The 22,507-nt window shown below is 41.8% G+C and overlaps 1 protein-coding gene across 2 annotated transcripts; it reads left to right on the forward strand.

Moving 5' to 3' along the window:
• The first annotated feature begins 331 nt into the window (after positions 1-331).
• Positions 332-22,153, forward strand: LOC112228375 (aromatic-L-amino-acid decarboxylase). 2 transcript variants are annotated; one of them, XM_024393645.2, is made up of 15 exons: positions 332-527; positions 5,747-5,954; positions 7,033-7,146; positions 7,502-7,621; positions 9,787-9,921; positions 11,998-12,147; positions 12,478-12,544; positions 12,716-12,810; positions 13,594-13,661; positions 14,864-14,939; position 15,166; positions 15,988-16,007; positions 16,181-16,279; positions 19,168-19,269; positions 21,125-22,153. In XM_024393645.2, exons 2-15 carry the CDS (start codon positions 5,754-5,756, stop codon positions 21,323-21,325), a joined length of 1,449 nt encoding a protein of 482 aa, XP_024249413.1. In that variant the 5' UTR covers positions 332-527; positions 5,747-5,753; the 3' UTR covers positions 21,326-22,153. The 2 variants fall into 2 exon arrangements, 1 of the variants encoding a protein (XP_024249413.1); XR_006080584.1 differs by lacking the exon at position 15,166 and having other exon boundaries at positions 14,864-14,935; positions 21,125-21,163.
• The last annotated feature ends 354 nt before the right edge of the window (positions 22,154-22,507 follow it).

Below are 22,507 nucleotides of genomic sequence, written 5' to 3' on the forward strand. Positions count from 1 at the left end.
ATTTGAGTTAAGAGTTAAATCAATAAACCAACCTCAATCAAATATCAACCAAAAATGTATACCTAAAATGAGTTATAACAAGGTTTATAAGTAGTTTGTAAATGTAAAATTAGTAGTTTATAAGTCTGTAATAAACAGTTATACTGCATTTGTTGAAATTATGTTTGTCAGTTAGCTGCTTGCCAAAACCCAAGATTATCAGGCTTTACTGGTAAGTGGTAATACTAACAGTAATATAGGTTAACAATAGTAGTTATAATAGTGCCATTCAACAGGTAGCTGTGTGCTAAGCCTCTGTCAATCAGACTGTGTGGAAAGTGATTTGGATCTCATTAACTCCTTGTGAAATCGGCCCTTCCTGCCTGTGCACACTGCCTTGGCCCGGAGCCACACTCCCATTGGCTGGCTGTGGGGGCCACTGGGCAGATAAAAGAGCCGTGCTCGCCGCTCCTGATGTACACCACTCACTGCTGCGGTGTGTGAAGACTGAAAGAGAGGAGGACCCGACCACGGCTGTGCTAGACAACGTGAGTACACCCACCGCCAACCACCCACCTCTCTATTATTCTTCGGGTTTATCAGGACTGCAGGTCTCCACCGGGCTTCAGAATACATGCACACCAGGGGCTGTAGCAAATTTCTCAGAGTAGGAGTGCTGATCTATGATTAGTCATTATGATCAGAGTTCTTCTGTCCAGTGTCTGTCTGTGTTCTTTTGCCCATTAATCTTTTATTTTTATTGGCCATCTGAGATGGCTTTTTCTTTGCAACTCTGCCTAGGAGGCCAGCATCCCGGAGTCGCCTCTTCACTTTTGACGTTGAGACTGGTGTTTTGCGGGTACTATTTAATGAAGCTGCCAGTTGAGGACTCGTGAGGCGTCTGTTTCTCAAACTAGACACACTAATGTACTTGTCCTCTTGCTCAGTTGTGCACTGGGGCCTCCCACTCTTTTTATTCTGGTTTGAGCCAGTTTGCGCTGTTCTGTGAAGGGAGTAGTACACAGCATTATGAAATGTTCAGTTTCTTGGCAATTTCTCGCATTGAATAGCCTTCATTTCTCAGAACAAGAATAGACTGACGAGCTATTTTTTTTTCTGTCCATTTTGAGCCTGTAATCGAACCCATGCTGATGCTCCAGATACTCAACTAGTTTAAAGAAGGCCAGTTGTATTGCTTCTTTAATCAGTAATCAGAACAGTTTTCAGCTGTGCTAACATAATTGCAAAAGGGTTTTCTAATGATCAATTAGCCTTTTAAAATGATAAACTTGGATTCCCTAACACGACGTGCCCTTGGAACACAGGAGTGATGGTTGCTGATAAGCCTCTGAAATTCCATTAAAAATCTGCTGTTTCTAGCTACAATAGTCATTTACAACAATAACAATGTCTAGACTGTATTTCTGATCAATTTGTTATTTTAAATGGACAAAAAGTGCTTTTCTTTCAAAAACAAGGACATTAAGTGACCTGCAACCTTTTGAAAGGTAGTCTATATAAAACATTTAGTGCAGCAGATATAGAGTGGCAAGAAAAAGTATGTGAACCCTTTGGAATTACCTGGATTTCTGCACAAATTAGTTTTAAAAAGTGATCTTCATCTAAGTCACAACCATAGACAGTCTGCTTAAACTAATAACACACAAATTGTATTTTTGTTGTCTATATTGAATATAACATTTAAACATTCACTGTGTAGGTTGGAAAAGTATGTGAACCCCTAGGCTAATGACTTTCCAAAAGCTAATTGGAGTCGAGTCAGCTAACCTGGAGTCTAATCAATGAAACAAGATTGGATATTTTGGTGAGAGCGGTTTTTACAAAATCAGAGTTTGCTATTCACAAGAAGCATTGCCTGATGTGAAAAGAGATCTCAGAAGACCTAAGATTAAGAATTGTTGACTTGCATAAAGCTGGAAAGGGTTACAAAAGTATCGCAAAGCCTTGATGTTCATCAGTCCACGGTAAGACAAATTGCCTGTAAATGGAGAAGGTACAGCACTGTTGCTACTCTCCCTAGGAGTGGTCGTCCTGCAAAGAGGACTACGAGAGAACAGTGCAGAATGCTCAATGAGGTTAAGAAGAATCCTAGAGTATCAGCTAAAGACTTGGGACATGCTAATATCTCTGACGAGTCTACTATACGTAAAACACTAAAGAAGAATGGTGTTCATGGGAGGACCTCACAGAAGAAGCCACTGCTATCCAAAAAAACATTGCTGCATGTCTGAAGTTTGCAAAAGAGCACCTGTATGTTCCACAGCACTTCTGGCAAAATATTCTGTGGACAGATTAAACTAAAGTTGAGTTGTTTGGAAGGAACACAACACTATTTGTGGAGGTAAAAAGGTACAGCACACCAACATCAAAACCTCATCCCAACTGTAAAGTATGGTGGAGAGAGCATCATGGTTTGGGGCTGCTTTGCTGCCTCAGTGCCTGGACAGCTCGCTATCAACAGAAATGAATTCCCAAGTTTATCAAGACATTTTGCAGGAAAATGTTAAGCTGTCTCTCCATCAGTTGAAGCTCAACAGAAGTTGGGTGATCCAACAGGATCGGTCAATAATGAAGTCCTTTTCAAAACTCTTCACAGTCTGCATTACCAACATGCATCTTGGCCTAACAGTTAAACTCACTCAAAACACATAATGTTTCAAAATAAGCTTGTTCAACCATAACTGGCAACAATTCTCACTCAGAAAGCCTACATTGTCACTCATAACACACTGACCTAAAAAACACTAACAGGGAGCATTACATAAATGAACTTCTCTTTGAAGTTTGAATGATTTTTCACAGAAATCAGTTTCATTATATAATAAGAACACCTTTTCACTTTGACTGTCCTAAAATATATGTAACAAGAATGAATCAAATACAATTTGCTTCAATTTCTACAGGGCGGGGTTCAGACCCAGGGCCCTGAGCTTATTGATGAGCTTGGAGGGCATTACTGTGTTGAAGGCTGAGCTGTAGTCAATGAACAGCATTCTTACATAGGTATTCCTCTTGTACAGGTGGGATAGGGCGATGTGCAGTGCAATGGCGATTGCGTCAGCTGTGGATCTGTTGGGGAGGTATGCAAATTGGTTTTAGGTTGTCAGGTAAGATGCAGGTGATATGGTCCTTAACTAGCCGTTCAAAACAATTTAATGATTACAGAAGTGAGTGCTACAGGGCAATAGTAATTTAGTTCAGTTACCTTCACTTTCTTGGGTACAGGGACAATGGTGGACATCTTGAAGCAAGTGGGGACAACAGACTGGGATAGTTAGAGATTGAATATGTCCGTAAACACTCTAGCCAGCTGGTCTGCACATACTCTGAGGACATGGCTTGGGATGCCATCTGGGCCGGCAGCCTTGCGAGGGTTAAAACACTTAAATGTCTATACACCGCTCTCGTTGTAAAATCAATTTAGAAATCTAATATTCAATTATTGCACCCACACTTCTTGCACGTGCCAACGAGCATCTGCGTTGCCAAGGACTCTACGGAATCCAAACCGAATGCGCGTGCGCCATCGTGCATACATGTATGTTGTCCCCCTACACCAAACGCGATCACGACACGCAGGTTAAAATATCAAAACAAACTCTGAACCAATTACATTCATTTGGGGACAGGTCAAAAAGCATTAAACATGTATGACAATTTAGCTAGTTAGCTTGCACTTGCTAGCTAACGTTAATTTGTCCTATTTAGCTAGCTTGCTGTTGCTAGCTAATTTGTCCTGGGATAGAAACATTGAGTTGTTATTTTACCTGAAATGCACTCCGACAACGAATCCACACATAAAACGGCCAACCGAATCGTTTCTAGTCATCGCTCTTATTCCAGGCTTTATCATCTTTGAACTTATATGGTGACCGCATCTAAACATTCATTGTATTACCACCACAACCGGCAACAAAGTTCGCCTTTCAATCACCCACGTGGGTATAACCAATGAGGAGATGGCACGTGGATACCTGCTTCTATAAACCAATGATGAATGAGATGGGAGAGGCAGGACTTGCAGCACGATCTGCGTCAGAAATAGAACTGAGTTATATTTTACATGCTGACCAGACCGGACACGTCGCGTGCGCGAGCGTCGCAAATTAAATGTAGAAATCCATATTATTCAATTATTGCACCCACACTGCTAGCGCGCCAACGAGCGTCTCCGACACCAAGGGCTAAAATAGAACTCATTCCTATTTCTGAAGTCATGCATCTCCCATCTCCTCATTGGTTTATAGAAGCAGGTACCCACGTGCCATCCCCTCATTGGTTATACCCACGTGGGTGACTGAAATACGAACTGTTTTGCGGGTAGTTGTGGTAATAAAATTAAAGTTTAGATGCGATCACCATTATAAGTTAAACGATGAAAAAGCCTGGAAGGAGAAGAGATGACTCGAAACGATTCGATTGGCCGTTTTTTTGTCGGAGTAGAGGTTCTTGTGCATTTCAGGTAAAATAACAACTCAATGATTATGTCCCAGGACAAATTAGCTAGCAACAGCAAGCTAGCTAAATAGGACAAATTAGCTAGCAAGTGCAAACTAACTAGCTAAATTGCCGTAAATGAACCTCTTGAGTGTAGGGGGCAGTATTCTGATGTTTGGATAAAAAACATACCCAAATTAAACGGCCTATTTCTCAGGTCTAGAATCTAGAATATGCATATAATTGTCAGATTAGGCTAGAAAACACTCTAAAGTTTCCAAAACGGTCAAAATATTGTCTGTGAGTATAACAGAACTGATATTGCAGGTGAGAACCTGAGGAAAATCCAACCAGGAAGTGGCCTCTATTTTGAAAGTTCCATAGCCTGCCTTTGCTCCATTTAAAGGGATATCAACCAGATTCCCTTTCCTATGGCTTCCCCATGGTGTGAACAGTCTTTAGACGTAGTTGCAGGCTTTTATTTTGAAAAATCAGCGAGAAAGATCACACATTGTATGGCTGGGTGCCAGCAGCGTTTTGTATGCGCAACAGCTTGTAGCAGCCATTTTCTCTCTCTCTCCTATAGAATAAGCTACATTCCCGGTTGATATATTATCGATTATATATTGTAAAATCAACCTGAGGATTGATTATAAAAAAACGTTTGTAATGTTTCTACGAACATTACGGATACTATTTGGAATTTTCGTCTGTGATGTCGTGACCGCTCGAGCCTGTGGATTTCTGAATATAACGCGCCAACCAAATGGAGGTATTTTGGATATAAAAATAATCTTTATGGAACAAAAGCAACATTTATTGTGTAACTGGGAGTCTTGTGAGTGCAAACATCCGAAGATCATCAAATGTCAGTGATTTAATTTATTGCTTTTCTGACTTTCGTGACCAATCTACTTGGCTGCTAGCTGTTTGTAATATTTTGCCTACTGAGAGAGAGATGTCCTTACATAAATGCTTGGTATGCTTTCGCCGAAAAGCTTTATTGAAATCTGACACGCCAGGTGGATTAACAACAAGCTAAGCACAATGGCTGGTTTGGGTTCTGTGTACTCACATAAGCCACGGAGATCGGGAGCACAAAGTCTTCGTGAGTGGCAGGGGCCCACGTCGGCAGCTCAGTGTTGATTTCCTCAAAGCAGGGCGAAGAAGGTGTTTAGTTTGTCTGGAAGCAAGGTGTCGTTGTCATAATGTGGCTTGCTAAATCGTGTGTGTGCGTGCAATCAGTATTACGTTTGTAGGACTGTTATTGAAGGTTGGGACGATGAAGTGGGATATTTGTCTGTTCCAGTTGTACAATGGACGCTACAGAGTTCCGGAGGAGAGGGAAGGAGATGGTAGACCTGATAGCAGATTACCTGGAGAACATAGAGCAGAGGACGGTGTACCCCGACGTGGAGCCTGGGTACCTGCGGTCCCTCATCCCTGAGGAGGCCCCAGAGGAGCCTGACACCTACGAGGACGTGGTCAAAGACGTTGAGAGGGTCATCATGCCTGGGGTAGGCGGCCAAGATGATTATATTATTATAGATGAGGTGACTATTGATTGAAGGCTGATTACAGCTGTAACATAATGGTAAAACTTTACTTGAAGGTGGCATACATAAGGTATTCATAACTTGCTATAGGTCAGGTACTCTGTTATTGGAGATCCGCTTTCTCCCAGATTTCATCAGTGAAAAGTTAACCATTAAATATGAATGCATTGATGACACCAATGGGCTGTTTACCCAGTGGCTTCCGGCTGCATTGAACATGAGATCATGAGAACATACACAACACTCAATGCACACAGTCACTAACCGCTAAGTTATGGGGGAGGCATTATCACAATATCTGTATCAACTTCTGGTCTGTTGACTGTTGTTTAGTGATCATTCAGAAGATGTACAGTAAGGAGTTTCAGTGTTGAACGTTTTGTTAACGAGACAGTGTTCCGTTGTACTGAGAAATCAGTTCACGAAAGCTCACATTAACTGTATATGACACGTATCAGCCATGTAGTTGTTTTTGCAAATGGTTGTAGAATTCCCTGCATTCTGTGGCCTTTCACATGGCAAAGTTGAAAGACTTTAAATAAATGGCTAACCTCACATCAATAATCTCACCACCAGAGAAACAAACCAGTTTCAATCTATCTACTCCCAACCCAAACGCTTTCCTTAGCTGTAACATGAAAGCTGTTTTTCCATTGTCAATCTGACCCTCTAAAACATTTTTTTCTTTACCACCTCTGCTTTTAACAGTGTTGAATAAGCCCGGTTAGTCTAATGAATGACTCACCATGCGAAAGCATGTAAGGGAGACAGACAGGGACACTGGCAGCCTCTAGCTTGGTGCCCCAAACACGCACAAGACTGGAATTCAGCCTGGAACAGTTTAACTGCCATGCTCAAGGGCTAGAGCACTTTAGGGGTTAAGTGCCTTGATCAAGGGCTCAGTGGCACCATGGCAAGGCATGGTATTTAGCAGGATTTTGATACTAGCAAACCTCAGATTTACTCTGTCAGGTTACACCTAGGATTCGAACCAGACTGACCTCTAGGCTACCTGACACGACTCTTCCTCTGTGTTTAGGTGACCCACTGGCACAGCCCGTACTTCTATGCCTACTTCCCCACGGCGAACTCCTTCCCGGCCATGCTGGCAGACATGCTGTCTGGAGCTATTGGTTGCATCGGATTCTCCTGGGTATGTATGACCTTGTCATCTGTTTCTGTCATCCTCTCTTTTTCTTTTGAATGTGATTTGAACAGTATCAACATTTTAAGACAAAGGGATAGTTCACCCACATTACAAAATTACATGTTGGCTTCCTTTTACCCTGTAAGCAGTTTATGGACAAGGTATGACAGCAATCCATGTTTTGGTTAAGATTCCATAGCACTGTTTCCAAATATTAACGTTTTAGCATTTGTGGCACAAATTCAATTCATTGATGTGAAAAATGCTAATATCGGTCCTTGTCCAAATGGTGTGGAAACCTGCCAGCCCGGCGTGTACAGAGCTGTGTGTTGACCCTGTCTCTAACCCCACGTTACTGTAGGCTGCCAGCCCAGCTTGTACAGAGCTGGAGACAGTCATGATGGACTGGCTGGGGAAGATGCTCAAGCTGCCAGAAGACTTCATCGCCGGGACACACGGACAAGGAGGAGGCGTCATCCAGGTATGGTAAAACTACCCACCATTTCTTTGGGGTAAGACGATGCATTGCTTTTATTTCCACAGTTGTATTGCTACATTGCCACAACATACTTTCAAATACATTTACAACTCAATTAATTCATTTAAATGAAAAATGTAGTCGGATATTTGTCGTAGTCGTATTTCAAGTAAGAATATCGAAGAACAATATAAATCTAATATTTGTACAGAACACATGGTATTCACAGTAGGGTCAAAACCGGATTTACAGCCCCTGCCACTTTGCCTTCTAAAACAATGCAGATGTTAGAAAAATAGGAAAAGCAATTGACTACTCATGATTCTGTCACTGCCAGCAATTTGTCTGTCATATATGTTTTGGTTATTGTTTGCCTCACAACACCAGATAAACAGCAGGAAATTGCCTTTTAATATGTCAGTCAAAGATGGGCGTGTGTGTTTTGGGGTTGTGGGTACTTATTTCGTGTGGTAAAGTGTTCATTAATTGTTGTGGATACAGCAGTGCAGCTGAGGTGACTGTCTCAGCCAGGGATGAGATAGGAGAGGTGGCTTAGGCATGAGAGAGAAGGCTGACAGATAATTTAATGGCCCTCTATTGAATCCATCGAGGATCATTGCTCATCCTAGGGGTGTTTTGTTTGTGGCTGGGGTTTTAAGTGCGCTTCACTATGGCAAAAAGTAGGCCTCCTCTCACTTGTTGCTAGCCTTATGAGAGCTGTGACAAATTGCCATCTCACCTGATGCATCATGTTCAGATGAGCATTTGAAAGAGTATGAGAGCAGTTTTATCAAACAGAAGCTAATGAGTGAGATTTGCATTTATGATTGTGAGTGAAATTATTATACTGAAAAATCAAATCACATGCATCCTAAACAACAGGTGTGGACTACTGAAATGCTTACTTACGGGCCCTTCCCAACAAAGCAGAGAGAAAGAAAATAGAGAAATAATGGAAAAGTTAAACATGTCATAATAGATACATAATGAGTAATGATAACTTGTCTATATACAAGGACTACCAGTACCTAGTGGATGTGCAGGGGTATGAGGTAATTAAAGTGCAGTGCATTCGAAATGTATTCAGACCCCTTCACTTTTTCCACATTTTATTACGTTACAGCCTTATTCTAAAATGCATTAAATTGAATATGTTTCTCATCAATCTACACACAATACCCTATCATGACAAAGTGAAAACAAGTTTTAGAAGGAAGAAGAAACAAAACAGTTGACAGTGCATATCCAAGCCATGAGGTCGAAAGAATTGTCTGTAGAGCTCCTAGACAGGATAGTGTCGAGGCACAGATCTGGGGAAGGGTACAGAAATATCTGCAGCATTGAAGGTCCGCAAGAACACAGTAGCCTCCATCATTCTTGAATGGAAAAATGATGGAGGCCACCTCCCCCTTTGGCATGGGTCCTCAGATCCTCAAAAGGTTTTACAGCTGCACCATTGAGAGCATCCTGACGGGTTGTATCACTGCCTGGTATGGCAACTGGTCGGCCTCTGACCGCAAGGCACTATAGAGGGTATTGCGTACGGCCCAGTACATCACCGGGGCCAAGCTTCCTGCCATCCAGGACCTATATAGCAGGTTTTGGGGTTAAAAATTGTCCAAGACTTCAGCCACCCTAGTCATAGAATTTTCTCTCTGCTACCGCACGGCAAGTGGTACCAGTGCGCCAAGTCTAGGTCCAAGAGGCTTCTAAACAGCTTCTACCCCCAAGCCATAAGACTCCTGAACATCTAATCAAATGGCTACCCAGACTATTTCCAGTACTCTCTTATCATCTATGCATAGTCACTTTAATAACTTTACTTACATGTACATATTGCCTCAATTATCTTGACACCAGTGCCCCCGCACAATTGTTATTTTACTGCTGCTCTTTAATTATTTGTTACTTTTATCTCTTGTTTTTTTTAGTTATTTTCTTAACTGCTTTTTTGGTTAAGTGAATGTGCATATGACTAGCCTCCGCAAAGAACAAGAGCTATTTGAAAACCATCAGGTTTATGTGGAGCAAATTTGACATGTGAAGTCTGTTTTTTATAGAACGTGGGACCTGCCTAAGACCATAGAGGATGTACATGTTGCAAGGCCTACTGGTTTGACTGAAGTCATAGAAACTCACCCCACTTACATTCGTCTGTCTTTCTGTAGGGTACGGCCAGTGAGGCAACTCTTGTGGCTCTCCTAGCTGCCCGCTGCAGGGCGGTCAGAATGATCCTGGCCAGTGACCCACAACGTCCAGAGACTGGCATTAACTCCAAACTGGTGGCCTACTCCTCCGACCAGGTCAGGTTTCTACTCTTGCTCTTATTAATCCTACTCCTACCCTGAACAGGTCAGGTCACAAAACCAGATGAGCACTATAGAGCACTTTAACCCAATCAGTCCCGCCGTAATGCAGGTGCGTTTTGCAGTACAGTATATACTGTACTCTATAGCATCTACTGCATCTTGCCTATGCTGTTCTGTACCACTCATTCATATCTTTATGTACATATTCTTTATCCCTTTACACTTGTGTGTATAAGGCAGTAGTTTTGGAATTGTTAGGTTAGATTACTCGTTGGTTATTACTGCATTGTCGGAACTAGAAGCACAAGCATTTCGCTACACTTGCATTAACATCTGCTAACGATGTGTATGTGACAAATAAATTTGATTCGATTTTTTAAAACTTATTTACCAATAGATAGAGGGAATAATTTAAAAAATAATTAAGTATATATATATATATATATATATATATATGTATATATAATAAACAAATGTTTTTTTTTTCGCTTTATAGTTTTGGGTATTAGTTCCTCTTTCTATTGTTTAATATAATATACAGTGCATTCGGAAAGTATTCAGACCCCTTCACTTTTTCCACATTTTGTTAAGTTACAGCCTTAATCTAAAATGGATTAAATAAATGTTTTCCCTCATAAATCTAAACATCTACACCCCATAATGACAAAGCGAAAACAGGTTTTTAGAAATGTTTGCAAATGTAATTCGTTTATTTTTTTTACAGAAGTAAAGAACACTTTGGCCTGAATGCTAAGTGTCACACCGTTCAGCTGGGTATCGGGGTCAGCCCGCAGGAAACCGGCCCACCACAAGGAGTCACTAGAATGCGATGAACCAATTAAATCCCCATCAGCCAAAACCTCCGCTAACCCAGACGATGCTGGGCCAATTGTGTGCCGGTCTATGGGACTACCGGCCACGGCTGGTTGTGGCACAGCCCGGGAATGAACCCGGATCTGTAGTAATGCCTCTAGCACTTGTGTTTCAATGGGCCACTAGGCTATAAATAGGAGGTAAGTGCAATGGTTAGGTCACTCTGAGGAAGACTTCAGCTTGACGTTGAAACGACAGTCACCTGTTTGCATCCTCTACAATGGATTAAAGTGAGCTAAAATAAATCAATCTTGTGTGCTCCAACTCCTTTTTGCCTTGAATTAGTCCTTTTGTAAGTTTTTCTTGGTAAAACTTTCTCGTGATATGGGTCTGTTTGTGTTGGAGGAATTAATTTCCTATATGTTCAATTAAAACATTCTGTCCGTTTCTAAGAATTTGTAAGATACTTATTTGCATAAAATGGACAGAGACCAGTCTCATAATTAATCAGTAGCGTTTATTTTCGAGAGCTCTGGTCATAATACAATGTACATTGGTTTATATACCTCTGACGATAGCTCCATTCGTTTCTAACAAGGAACAGAAAGTCCTTGTACTAATTCTTGACGAAAACTACACACATTACATTCAGTATTAATGATTATAATAAGATTCAGACATCCATACAGTAACATAGGAGTATTCTGTTTAGTTATAGTTCTGATTTAAATGTATACATAATTTAGTCATTTTTTTCATTAAAATCCCTTAACAGTTTGTCAGGCAGCACAGTCATGCTAGCTCTGATCTGTTGACCTGAGCAGCATGGGATTAGGTTAAGGCTTTGCCCCGAGGACAACACTGGCCTTTATGGGGAAGAGGATAACAGCCCTTTTCTCCAGGAGTGACGTTACACACAGTACAACTGGTCCTTTAACGTCTTACTTGATGGACGGACTACAAACATTATTTCATCTTTGGGTGAATGTACAGTACTATATGCCGAGATAGATTGGTTTAAAATAAGCCAGATCATGCTAATAGGTTAAGTCTGGTGGCCGAGACAATGTTGGCTGTCTTTTAAGTCACCAAAATCACTGTCTTTCTTTGGCTATCTTGGGAGCTCTACTCTCTTTGGTTGGACGTTGTTCACCATCTTGAAGTGACCTACATGTTTATCATCTGCTCTGTTTGGGTTGTGACAGTTGGCTATCTTGAAGTCACTTGTGTTAACTCTACTCTATTCTCTTTGAACAGGCTCATTGCTCGGTGGAACGAGCAGGTATGATTGCCGGAGTGAGGATGAAGAAGATTCCGACGGAGCAGTCAGACAAGTATGCTGTCCAGGGAGAGACCCTCCGGAGAATGATACAGGAAGACAAGGCTGCAGGACTCATCCCCTTCTACGTAAGAACAGAACACACTCATCCCCTTTTACGTCAGAACAGAACGCACTCATCCCCTTCTACGTCAGAACAGAACGCACTCATCCCCTTCTACGTCAGAACAGAACGCACTCATCCCCTTCTTTGGAAGTCAGAACACACGTCCATTTACATGTACAAGCATTGAGGCGGCAGATTGGCACTTAGAATAGACACATTCATTTTCCCCTTATTATAAAGAATATGCCACATGTTGTCCAAGACAACAGTCAAACAGAAATAACCAATAGTCCAATACAGTCCACAAACACATTCTTATGAATATCATGTTGATTTTTGTCCTTTCATTTAGTTCTGTGCTACTCTTGGGACCACTCCCTCATGTGCATTTGATCACATTACTGAACTTGGGCCCATATGTAAGTATGATTCTCAAAGCATTATTAACATACTCCTAAAGGCTGTCTATTAGCACCGACATGTGGTTGTAGACTGATAAAGACATAGGAATCTACTGTACAGCCATGTCTCAGGACCAGCTTTGTATGTTTCTGTACTACTGGTTCTACACATTTGTATTTTTGTCTCAGGTAATGCAGAGAAAATCTGGATGCACATTGATGCTGCATATGCTGGGAGTTCCTTTATCTGTCCTGAATTCAGACCCCTGTTGAACGGCATTGAGGTTAGAAACCACACACTTCCAGTTAAATTGCCAGTGAACATACTTGTATTTTACACCCATTATAATTTGTGTTTGATAATAACTTAAATTAACTGTCAAGAGGGAAGCGTGCTAGAATAAGTAATATACCCAATAATCCGTTGGAAATTAGAACAGCATCCGTTGGCCTTTTGGATAGCATGCGTCTTCAACCGAACAGAGCCGAGTGGAGTGACACACTGAGAGCACAGATAAGGCTAAAGTAATTTCCTCAGGCATCATCAGACCTTTAGATAAAACCCTGCTGCTCTCCTCGTCAAGAAATATCACTGTTTATTAGCGACACAAGTTCAAACAATGTTGGGGGGTGGGAGACAGTGATGTAGTAGAGGAGGTGGGAACGCGCGCGCACACAAACACACACACACCTGAATGGCAGGGGGGCAGACACACCGGCTCCCTCTGCAGCTGAGGCTGGTTGCTAGGATATGATGATAGGCAGGCTCATGCATCTGTCAGCATGGTAACAACTGGGCACGAGCCCCTCTGATTAATATTGTCTCTTATTGCTGCCTGCTTTTATTGCGTCTGTGAAGGCAGGTGGGAAGGATATGGTGATAGGCCAGCTGCAGTCAGTGCAAACCTGGTGATGGCAGCAAGGGGCTTTGACAAATCAAATATATTCTAAGACCACGGTTTTCCTAAAATTAAATGGGAAAAAATGGCTTGTGTATTAAGACGGTGACCTGTACACTTATGTCAAAATCAGCTGATTTGATTGGCTGACTCTTTTATCCCTTTCAGTTTGCAGACTCTTTCAATTTCAATGCACACAAATGGCTGTTGGTCAACTTTGACTGCTCTACAATGTGGTAAGTTATCAAGTGATTGACAGTCAGCCTTTGTAGAAACATTGTTTTATTATTGAACAGGTTTTTTTATCTGACCAGGGGGACAGTCTGTAAGATTCCCTGCTGGTCATTTAAATAAAATCATACAACAATCATACAAGTAAAATACAAGTAAAATCTTTATTTGTATAATCTATATTTTTCACTTTGCTTTTGTATGACCCCTTAGTTTATTTTCTGTTCTATGGGGAGAGGGGAGCGGCTTCAGCATGGTTTTTAATATTGATTCAAATCTAAACTACTTTCTGAGCTCAGCACTACACTGTGCAACTGTATACGTGTCTATAACCTAAAATCTAAGGCTGTACTATTCTCCCCATCCTTAGTTACACTGTTGCTTAATGTGGCTATTGTCTACACTACTCTACCGACATAACAAAGTCACCTCCAGAAGCACTATCTAGACACCTAAAGCATTTTTTAAACAGAGTGGGAGTGAATAGGCATCCCATCTGCCCTCTCTCATCACCCCACAAACAACCCCAACATTTCTTGTTGATAGAACGCTCAATGCCCTCTTCCATCCCTGGTGAGTTGCCATGACAAAGTCAGTTAACAAAGAAAATGACTTATGTAAGGAGAAACTTATGTAGTCTGCTCAGAAATAGCTGTGCTTTTTTATGACGCTATAGTGTATTTTAATAACTGTAATACAGTTAAAATGACTTGTAGCATCTCAGTTTATGAATGTTATTATTGGTTTATAACAGTTTAACAATACAGCTGAATCTGTAACTGACAGACCCTGGTCTCACTTATGATCTTATGTCTTGTTTCTTGCTCAACTGATTGTGAAAACAGAATTTAACTCATTTTCAGAGACAAAATCTAGAGCACAAGTTGTGCCAAGTCATTGTTTACAAAAACATAATTTATGCTGCTATGTCATCCCCTGTAGGGTGTCCCTTTAGATCATTGTCACTTTACAATACAACTTTATTGTTCAATATAAGTTAGCAAAAAGAGAATATACTTCAATAAAATAGATTATAATTTACTTCAATACTGTGTGTCTTTTGTAAGACTTAATGTAGCACTGAACACCTGTATGTGGGGGAGCAGTTTTCTTTCTTAAAAAGCCTTGCCCTTTAGCCTACCCTTATGTTTTCTGTGGGAGCTCTCATAGGGTAAGAGTGTTTAAGTGTTTCAGTGTCTGTCCATAGGGTGAAGAAAAGATCTGATCTCATTGGGGCCTTCAAGATGGATCCTCTATACCTGAAACATGATCATCAAGAGTCAGTAGATCTTTTTGCACTGACAATAGTCTGTATTGACATGACTTTTTTTGTGTTATTTCCAACCTATTAGGTTTAAATGTGGTAAATCTAGCAATAGCCTCATCAGCCTATTTACAGTATAGTGGTTTAATTTGATCAAGTGCAGATGATGTCTGGAGTCCCTGTAATGTAATGGGATGTGAATGGTGTTAGTGTGAGAGCCCAGTATATCACATCAAGGATCTGAGGGTCTGTCGGCCTGCTCACCTCACAATCCTGTTGGCTTTAGGCTTGCTAATAAACCCAAGGTGGATAAACTAATACTCACCACCACAGCCCCATGTTTTATATGGCTTGTGTGTGTGTGTGTGTGTGTGTGTGTACTGTAGTTGTACCATATGTTTGTGTGTACTTGTTTTAGAGAGTAAATACAATAAGGCGTCCAAACGCTGACCTAATAACACGCAATATGTCACTCTAAAACAATCCAATTCAATTACCGATGTCCCTCACGTCCTCCCCACAAAACATTTGCACTGTAATAGTCCACTAATGGTCATGTTGCATCGCGGCCTACCAGTGTTAGCCAGTGACAGAGTGTCACCCATCTTAGATGCAGATGTATTCTCCCAATTGGAACCCTATTCCTTAGATTGTGCACTACTTTGTCCAGGGCACCAAAGGACTGTACAAAGTGCACTATGTAGGGAATAGGATGCCATTTGGGACGCAGTTCAACACAACACTGAAGCCTCCTCCTCCTTAATTGGACTGACAGAAAGACAAAAGACTGGCCGACCTCTCCTCACAGAGAAGGCTGCTCACAGTAAGGCCACTGCTTCCCCAGTTCCAGCTCAATGAAATTACAGGTTATTACCACTGCAACAGGGCTTTTCTACTGTATGTGGAGAGAGAGGGCGAGAGATCTGTTTATTATCTACTACACTTGCTTTGGGAAGGGAGAGAGAGAATAAAGGTCAGCGATGGTAACAACATTCAATAATATGTTAATAATTCAAATGTTGGCTGTGAATTGCTAGTAGTATAATTACTCATCTGTTTATTCACAGGACTGATCACAGATTACAGGGTAAGTTATCTATTATCATTATATTCTGTCTATGTGTAAGTGGCACTGGATGTCATATATCAGAGTTCACTCTGTTTGCTCCACTAACCCTAACCCACTTATCCCTCTCTGCCTCATCCTATCTCCCCCTCTACCTCCCCCTACCGCACCCTATCTCCCCCTGTACCTCACAGCACTGGCAGATTCCACTGGGCCGAAGGTTCCGCTCTCTCAAGATGTGGTTTGTGTTCCGAATGTATGGGCTCAAAGGCCTTCAGGACTACATCCGTAAGGTAACCGCAAAGCACAGAAACAGCTCAGGTTCCCTTCCTCTGTATCGGTCTGTCAATCAAATCAGCCTGGTCTGTGCCTGTCTAGCTCTATCAGTAAACAGCAACACAAGGCCTTCAGCCATACTGCATTCATCTACTGTCTTTATTAGATTGAAAAACTCCAGTAAAGCGGAGACTGCTCGGCATCTGACAGTAAGGCGCTACAGAGGGTAGTACGAATGGCCCAGTACATCACTGGGGTCAAGCTACCTGCCATCCAGAACCTATATAATAGGCGGTGTCGGAGGAAGGCCCAGAAAATGGTCAGACTCGCGCGGTACCGGAGCGCCAAGTCTAGGACCAAAAGGTTCCTCAACAGCTTCTACCCCTAAGCCATTAGACTGCTGAACAATCCATAAAAAATCGCCACCGGACAATTTACGTTGACCCCCCCTCTTGTACACTGCTGCTACTTGTTGTTTGTTACCTATGCATAGTCACTTCGCCCCCACTTACATGTACAGATTACCTCAACTAGTCTGTACCCCTGCACACTGACTCTGTATTGGTGCCCCCTGTATATAGCTTCGTTGAGGAGTGTTACTTTTTATTTTATCCTGCTTGGTAAATATATTTTTTTCTTCTTGAACTGCACTGTTGATTAAGGGCTTCTAAGTAAGAATTTCACGGTAAAGTCTACATTTGTTGTATTCGGCGCATGTGGCAAATAAAGTTTGATTTGACATGTTTGTAATCAATTATATGTAGGCTACAGTTGTCTTTTTACAAAACAGTGCTATTCAACAAGTTGACCATTGCCTACTATAGGTCAGATGACAGAAATGGGTCTTTTCCTATCATCTTGGTACAGCAGCATACAGTTTCTGAATAGACATACGAACACTAAGTGAATTATTATAGTGGACACACGGACCATTAAACCTCATAGTGGTGGTGACCTACTGGCTGGGAATGAGGAAGTGGAGTGCTCAGCTAATAATCAGTTAGGACCAGAGTTTTGGCCTCATTAATGACTGAGTTGGCATTGGAGTTATTACTAATAGTCCTGTCCTGGCAGTTCTCACTCAGACTTTGGTTACAAATACTGTACATCATGATGTACTACTGTGTAATTGTGATTACATGCAATGATACACGTTTCAATTCTCATTAAGCATTTAATGCCACACACTGGGTACTTTGATTAGTGAATGGATTACATGTTTGATCCTGTGGTGAATAAGATTTTGAACAGGATGAGCTGGAATAGGAATAGGACATTAGCTTTGAGCATTCCCTCCAAGGAAGGTTGGACAGTTTGACTATTTCATGGTTATTTTCTTCCGATTTCAAACATAGACTGACCTAGCCCAAAGGCCGGCAGATGGCGATATTGAATTATTTCATTTTATCGTCCAAAGGGAATCTATGCAACCGTACATTTGTATCCCCTGTGGACTGGTTTGTGCATAAAATATTCTCCATTCAGGCTGCAAAGGCATCACTTTGCTTCTTAACTTGATTTAATTGTGAGAAGGCATACAACAACTGGGAAAATATGCATACTTACTTTATGAAACACCATTTTCCACCAGAAGAGTGGCTAATTGCAATTCCCGGATGTTGCGTATCGCGTTCAGCCAATCAGGTTGCAGCAGACCATTGGTCTGAACGCTGTACGCAATGTCAGGAAGTAGCATTAGCCACCATTTTGTCACCACTAAATCAAGTTAAGGAGGAAATCGATGCCTTTGTAGCCCACATGGAGAATGTTTTATGTACGAACTTGTCCACTGTGGATACAAATGTATAGCCGGCTGAATACTGTAGATCCTCTTTGGACAGTAAGCTGAAATGACTCAATATTGCCATCTGCCAGCCTTTGGGCTAATACTGACCGTTTTATGACTAGATTCATTGTCAAAGAGCTTGTGCATTAATTTCCATACTGAGATATACATGGTTCCATGGGCATACTAAACAACAATGCATTTTCTGTTAGATTCAGAAAGTTGTATGGTTAGGGCCATGTGCTTTAATGTTTATCTAGTATTTTCACTCATCAAACAGTTGTCATCACATTAACCCTTTGGTTGAGAATGGAGCCCTTCTCAAGGGTGAATGAACATTAAAGACAATGTAGCTACTATTGCTGAAAAAAAATGTGTATTACAACAAAAATTTGAATTAATATTTTACCAGGGTGTCACCTAGTGTCCATATCAAGAAGTTCACCTTAACCCATTTCCATCTGCAGCACCTCAGACTGCTGTCTGCAGTGGTGTAAGGTACTTAAGCAAAAATGCTTTAAAGTACTACTTAAGTAGTTTTTGGGGGTACCTGTACTCTACTTTACTATTTATATTTTTGACAACTTTAACTCCACTACATTCCTAAAAAAAACATTTTTACTTTTTACTCCATAAATTTGACTTGACACCCAAAGGTACTCATTACATTTTGAATGCTTTTAGCAGGACAGGAAAATGGTCTAATTCATTCACTTCAAGAGAAAATCCCTGGTCATACCTACTGCATCTGATCTGGCTGAGTCACTAAACACAAATGCTTTGTTTGTAAATTATGTCTGAGTGTTGGAGTGTGCCCCTGGCTCTCCGTTAAAAAAAATTAAAAACAAGAAAATCGTGCCGTCTTGTTTGCTTAAAGGAATTTGAAATTATTTATACTTTTAATACTTAAGTATATTTTAGCAATTACATTTACCTTTGATACGTAAGTATATTTAAAACCAACTACTTTTTTACTTTTACTCAAGTAGGATTTTACTAGGTGACTTACTTTTCTATTAAGGTATATTTACTTTTACTCAAATATAACAATTGGGTACTTTTTCAACCACTGGCTGTCTGAGTATGAATGAATGACTGACTGTCTCTCTGCCTTCATAGCATGTGGAGTTGGCCAAAGAGTTTGAGAGCCTGGTTCGCGCTGACCAGCGCTTTGAGATCAGTGCAGACGTCGTGTTAGGGCTGGTCTGCTTTAGACTAAAGGTAAGACAATTCAACCAACTGTGAATGTTAGTTCAGCACATGATCATTGAACGTTCAACAGACGTAAACTATCTTTGGACTGGAGTAGACTAAAACTATTTATTGTTAGGTCTATGGTATATACACTGCTCAAAAAAATAAAGGGAACACTAAAATAACACATCCTAGATCTGAATGAATGAAATATTCTTATTAAGTACTTTTTTCTTTACATAGTTGAATGTGCTGACAACAAAATCATACAAAAATTATCAATGGAAATCAAATGTATCAACCCATGGAGGTCTGGATTTGGAGTCACACTCAAAATTAAAGTGGAAAACCACACTACAGGCTGATCCAACTTTGATGTAATGTCCTTAAAACAAGTCAAAATGAGGCTCCGTAGTGTGTGTGTGGCCTCCACGTGCCTGTATGACCTCCCTACAACGCCTGGGCATGCTCCTGATGAGCATCCGCCAACTCCTGGACAGTCTGTGGTACAACGTGGCGTTGGTGGATGGAGCGAGACATGATGTCCCAGATGTGCTCAATTGGATTCAGGTCTGGGGTACGGGCGGGCCAGTCCATAGCATCAATGCCTTCCTCTTGCAGGAACTGCTGACACACTCCAGCCACATGAGCCCTAGCATTGTCTTGCATTAGGAGGAACCCAGGGCCAACCGCACCAGCATATGGTCTCACAAGGGGTCTGAGGATCTCATCTCGGTAGCTAATGGCAGTCAGGCTACCTCTGGCGAGCACATGGAAATGCCACCCCATACCATGACTGACCCACCACCAAACCGGTCATGGTGGAGGATGTTGCAGGCAGCAGAACGTTCTCCACGGCGTCTCCAGACTGTCACGTCTGTCACATGTGCTCAGTGTGAACCTGCTTTCATCTGTGAAGAGCACAGGGCGCCAGTGGCGAATTTGCCAATCTTGATGTTCTCTGGCAAATGAAAAACGTCCTGCACGGTGTTGGGCTGTAAGCACAACCCCCACCTGTGGACGTCGGGCCCTCATACCACCCTCATGGAGTCTGTTTCTGACCGTTTGAGCAGACACATGCACATTTGTGGCCTGCTGGAGGTCATTTTGCAGGGCTCTGGCAGTGCTCCTCCTTGCACAAAGGCGGAGGTAGCGGTCCTGCTGCTGGCTTATAGGCCTCCTTCACGTCTCCTGATGTACTGGCCTGTCTCCTGGTAGCGCCTCCATGCTCTGGACACTACGCTGACGCAGCAAACCTTCTTGCCACAGCTCGCATTGATGTGTCATCCTGGATGAGCTGCACTACCTGAGCCACTTGTGTGGGTTGTAGACTCCGTCTCATGCTACCACTAGAGTGAAAGCACCGCCAGCATTCAAAAGTGACCAAAACATTAGCCAGGAAGCATAGGAACTGAGAAGTGGTCTGTGGTCCCCATCTGCAGAACCCCTCCTTTATTGGGGTGTCTTGCTAATTGCCTATAATTTCCACCTGTTGTCTTTTCCATTTGCACAACAGCATGTGAAATTTATTGTCAATCAATGTTGCTTCCTAAGTGGACAGTTTGATTTCACAGAAGTGTGATTGACTTGGAGTTACATTGTGTTGTTTAAGTGTTCCCTTTATTTTTTTGAGCAGTGTAGTTTTAGTTTACATTTTGGAACCTATGCTTCTTATGCATTGTTCACATTGCCTGCCGGCATCCATTTTTATTTTATTTTTTTAAACGTATTAGACTATTGTAACATCCCAAATGGCACACTATTACCTATATAGTGCCCTTCTTTTTACCAGGGCCCTATGGCCATATAGGGAATAGGGTGCACTATATAGGTAATAGATTGTATCCTAAATAGCACCCCATCTAACCTTTCCTCCTGAAAGGGTTCCAACGAGGTGAATGAGACCTTGCTGAAGAGGCTCAACAATGGCAGGAAGATCCACCTGGTGCCGTGCCTGCTGTCTGGTCAGTTTGTGCTGCGCTTCGCCCTCTGCGCCCGCACCACCGAGTCACGTCACATCCGCGAGGCCTGGCAACTCATCACACAGCTGGCCGAAGAGGTCATGCAGGAGCTGCCCCACTGACCATCCACATGGACTAGACAGGCTGGGTTGGTCCTGGAGCTGTATGTATCAAGCAGTATTTCAGAGTTAGAGTGCATGTCTAGGATCAGGTCCCCCCTGTCCCTTCATTATAATTTAAAAGGCTAAACTGATCTTAGAAACTGATCTTAGATCAGCACTCCTACTCTGAGATGCTTGATGAATAAGGGCCCTAACCCCACCTGACCATGGCCGGTATTCAAAAAGCGTCTCAGAGTAGGAGTTTCCATGTTATCTCATTCCTTATGAAGTAAAAGGCTAAACTGATCCTAGTTCAGCACGGTTTGATGCCTACTCTGAGATGCTACAGGCCTGGATCTCACTCAGTGGAGGCTCCTGAGGGGAGGACGGCTCATAATAATGGCTGAAACGGAGGGACTGGAATGGCATCAAACCATGCGTTTGACGTATTTGATACCATTCCACTGACTCCAATACCAGTCATTACCACGAGCCCATCCTCCCCAATTGAGGTGGCACCAACTTCCTGTGATCTCATTGTGTTTAAATCATCAGCAAATTGCAGCCCTTTCTCTCTGCTGTTTGATCCCATGTGTGTATTTATATGTGTGGTTGTATGTGAATCAATGAATTTGTGTGGGTGCGCGTGACTAAATTAAAGGTGCTTTTTGGGTGAAGCAAATCATATCCAGATGTTAAGGTTTTACCTGATAAGTTACTGTAGTGTAGGGTTTACTGACAATACACAAGCATGTGTTCTATGTAAAACCAGACTGACTGAGTTCTGCTGTGGAGCCCCAGAGTTCTGCTCTGACTCTACACCAGTGTGCTAAATAAATGAGAGAGGCTGTTTTGTCCCCTCTCAACCAACTGTTATGTTATGGCACCATTATACACCATTTTGGTATGTTTTGGCACCATTATACAGTAAGAATTGGCACCATTATACAGAGATATAAAAGACATTGTATGTTTTGGCACCATTATACAGTAAGAAGAGATATAAAAGACTAACCTTTTAGTCTTGCTGTTTGAATTGACTTCCAAGGTTTGAGCTGTTCACTGTTTTAATGAAGACAAAAAAATACAAAAATGAACAGCATGTTGAGATTATGCCAAAGAGAGAGACAGGTATCGTATGCCAGAGACACAGGTATCGTATGCCAGAGACACGGGTATCGTATGCCAGAGACACAGGTATCG

This window comes from Oncorhynchus tshawytscha, linkage group LG03 (genome assembly GCF_018296145.1).
Source record: "Oncorhynchus tshawytscha isolate Ot180627B linkage group LG03, Otsh_v2.0, whole genome shotgun sequence".
In the NCBI taxonomy this organism is placed as follows: Eukaryota; Metazoa; Chordata; class Actinopteri; order Salmoniformes; family Salmonidae; genus Oncorhynchus; species Oncorhynchus tshawytscha.

Excerpts from the sequence above, each read along its gene's own strand:
- LOC112228375 (XM_024393645.2), top strand. The coding sequence starts at position 5,754 with ATGGACGCTACAGAGTTCCGGAGGAGAGGGAAGGAGATGGTAGACCTG. Across the intron at positions 13,662-14,863 it reads TTTGACTGCTCTACAATGTG|GGTGAAGAAAAGATCTGATC; the intron begins GTAAGTTATCAA and ends GTCTGTCCATAG. Across the intron at positions 16,280-19,167 it reads TTCAGGACTACATCCGTAAG|CATGTGGAGTTGGCCAAAGA; the intron begins GTAACCGCAAAG and ends CTGCCTTCATAG.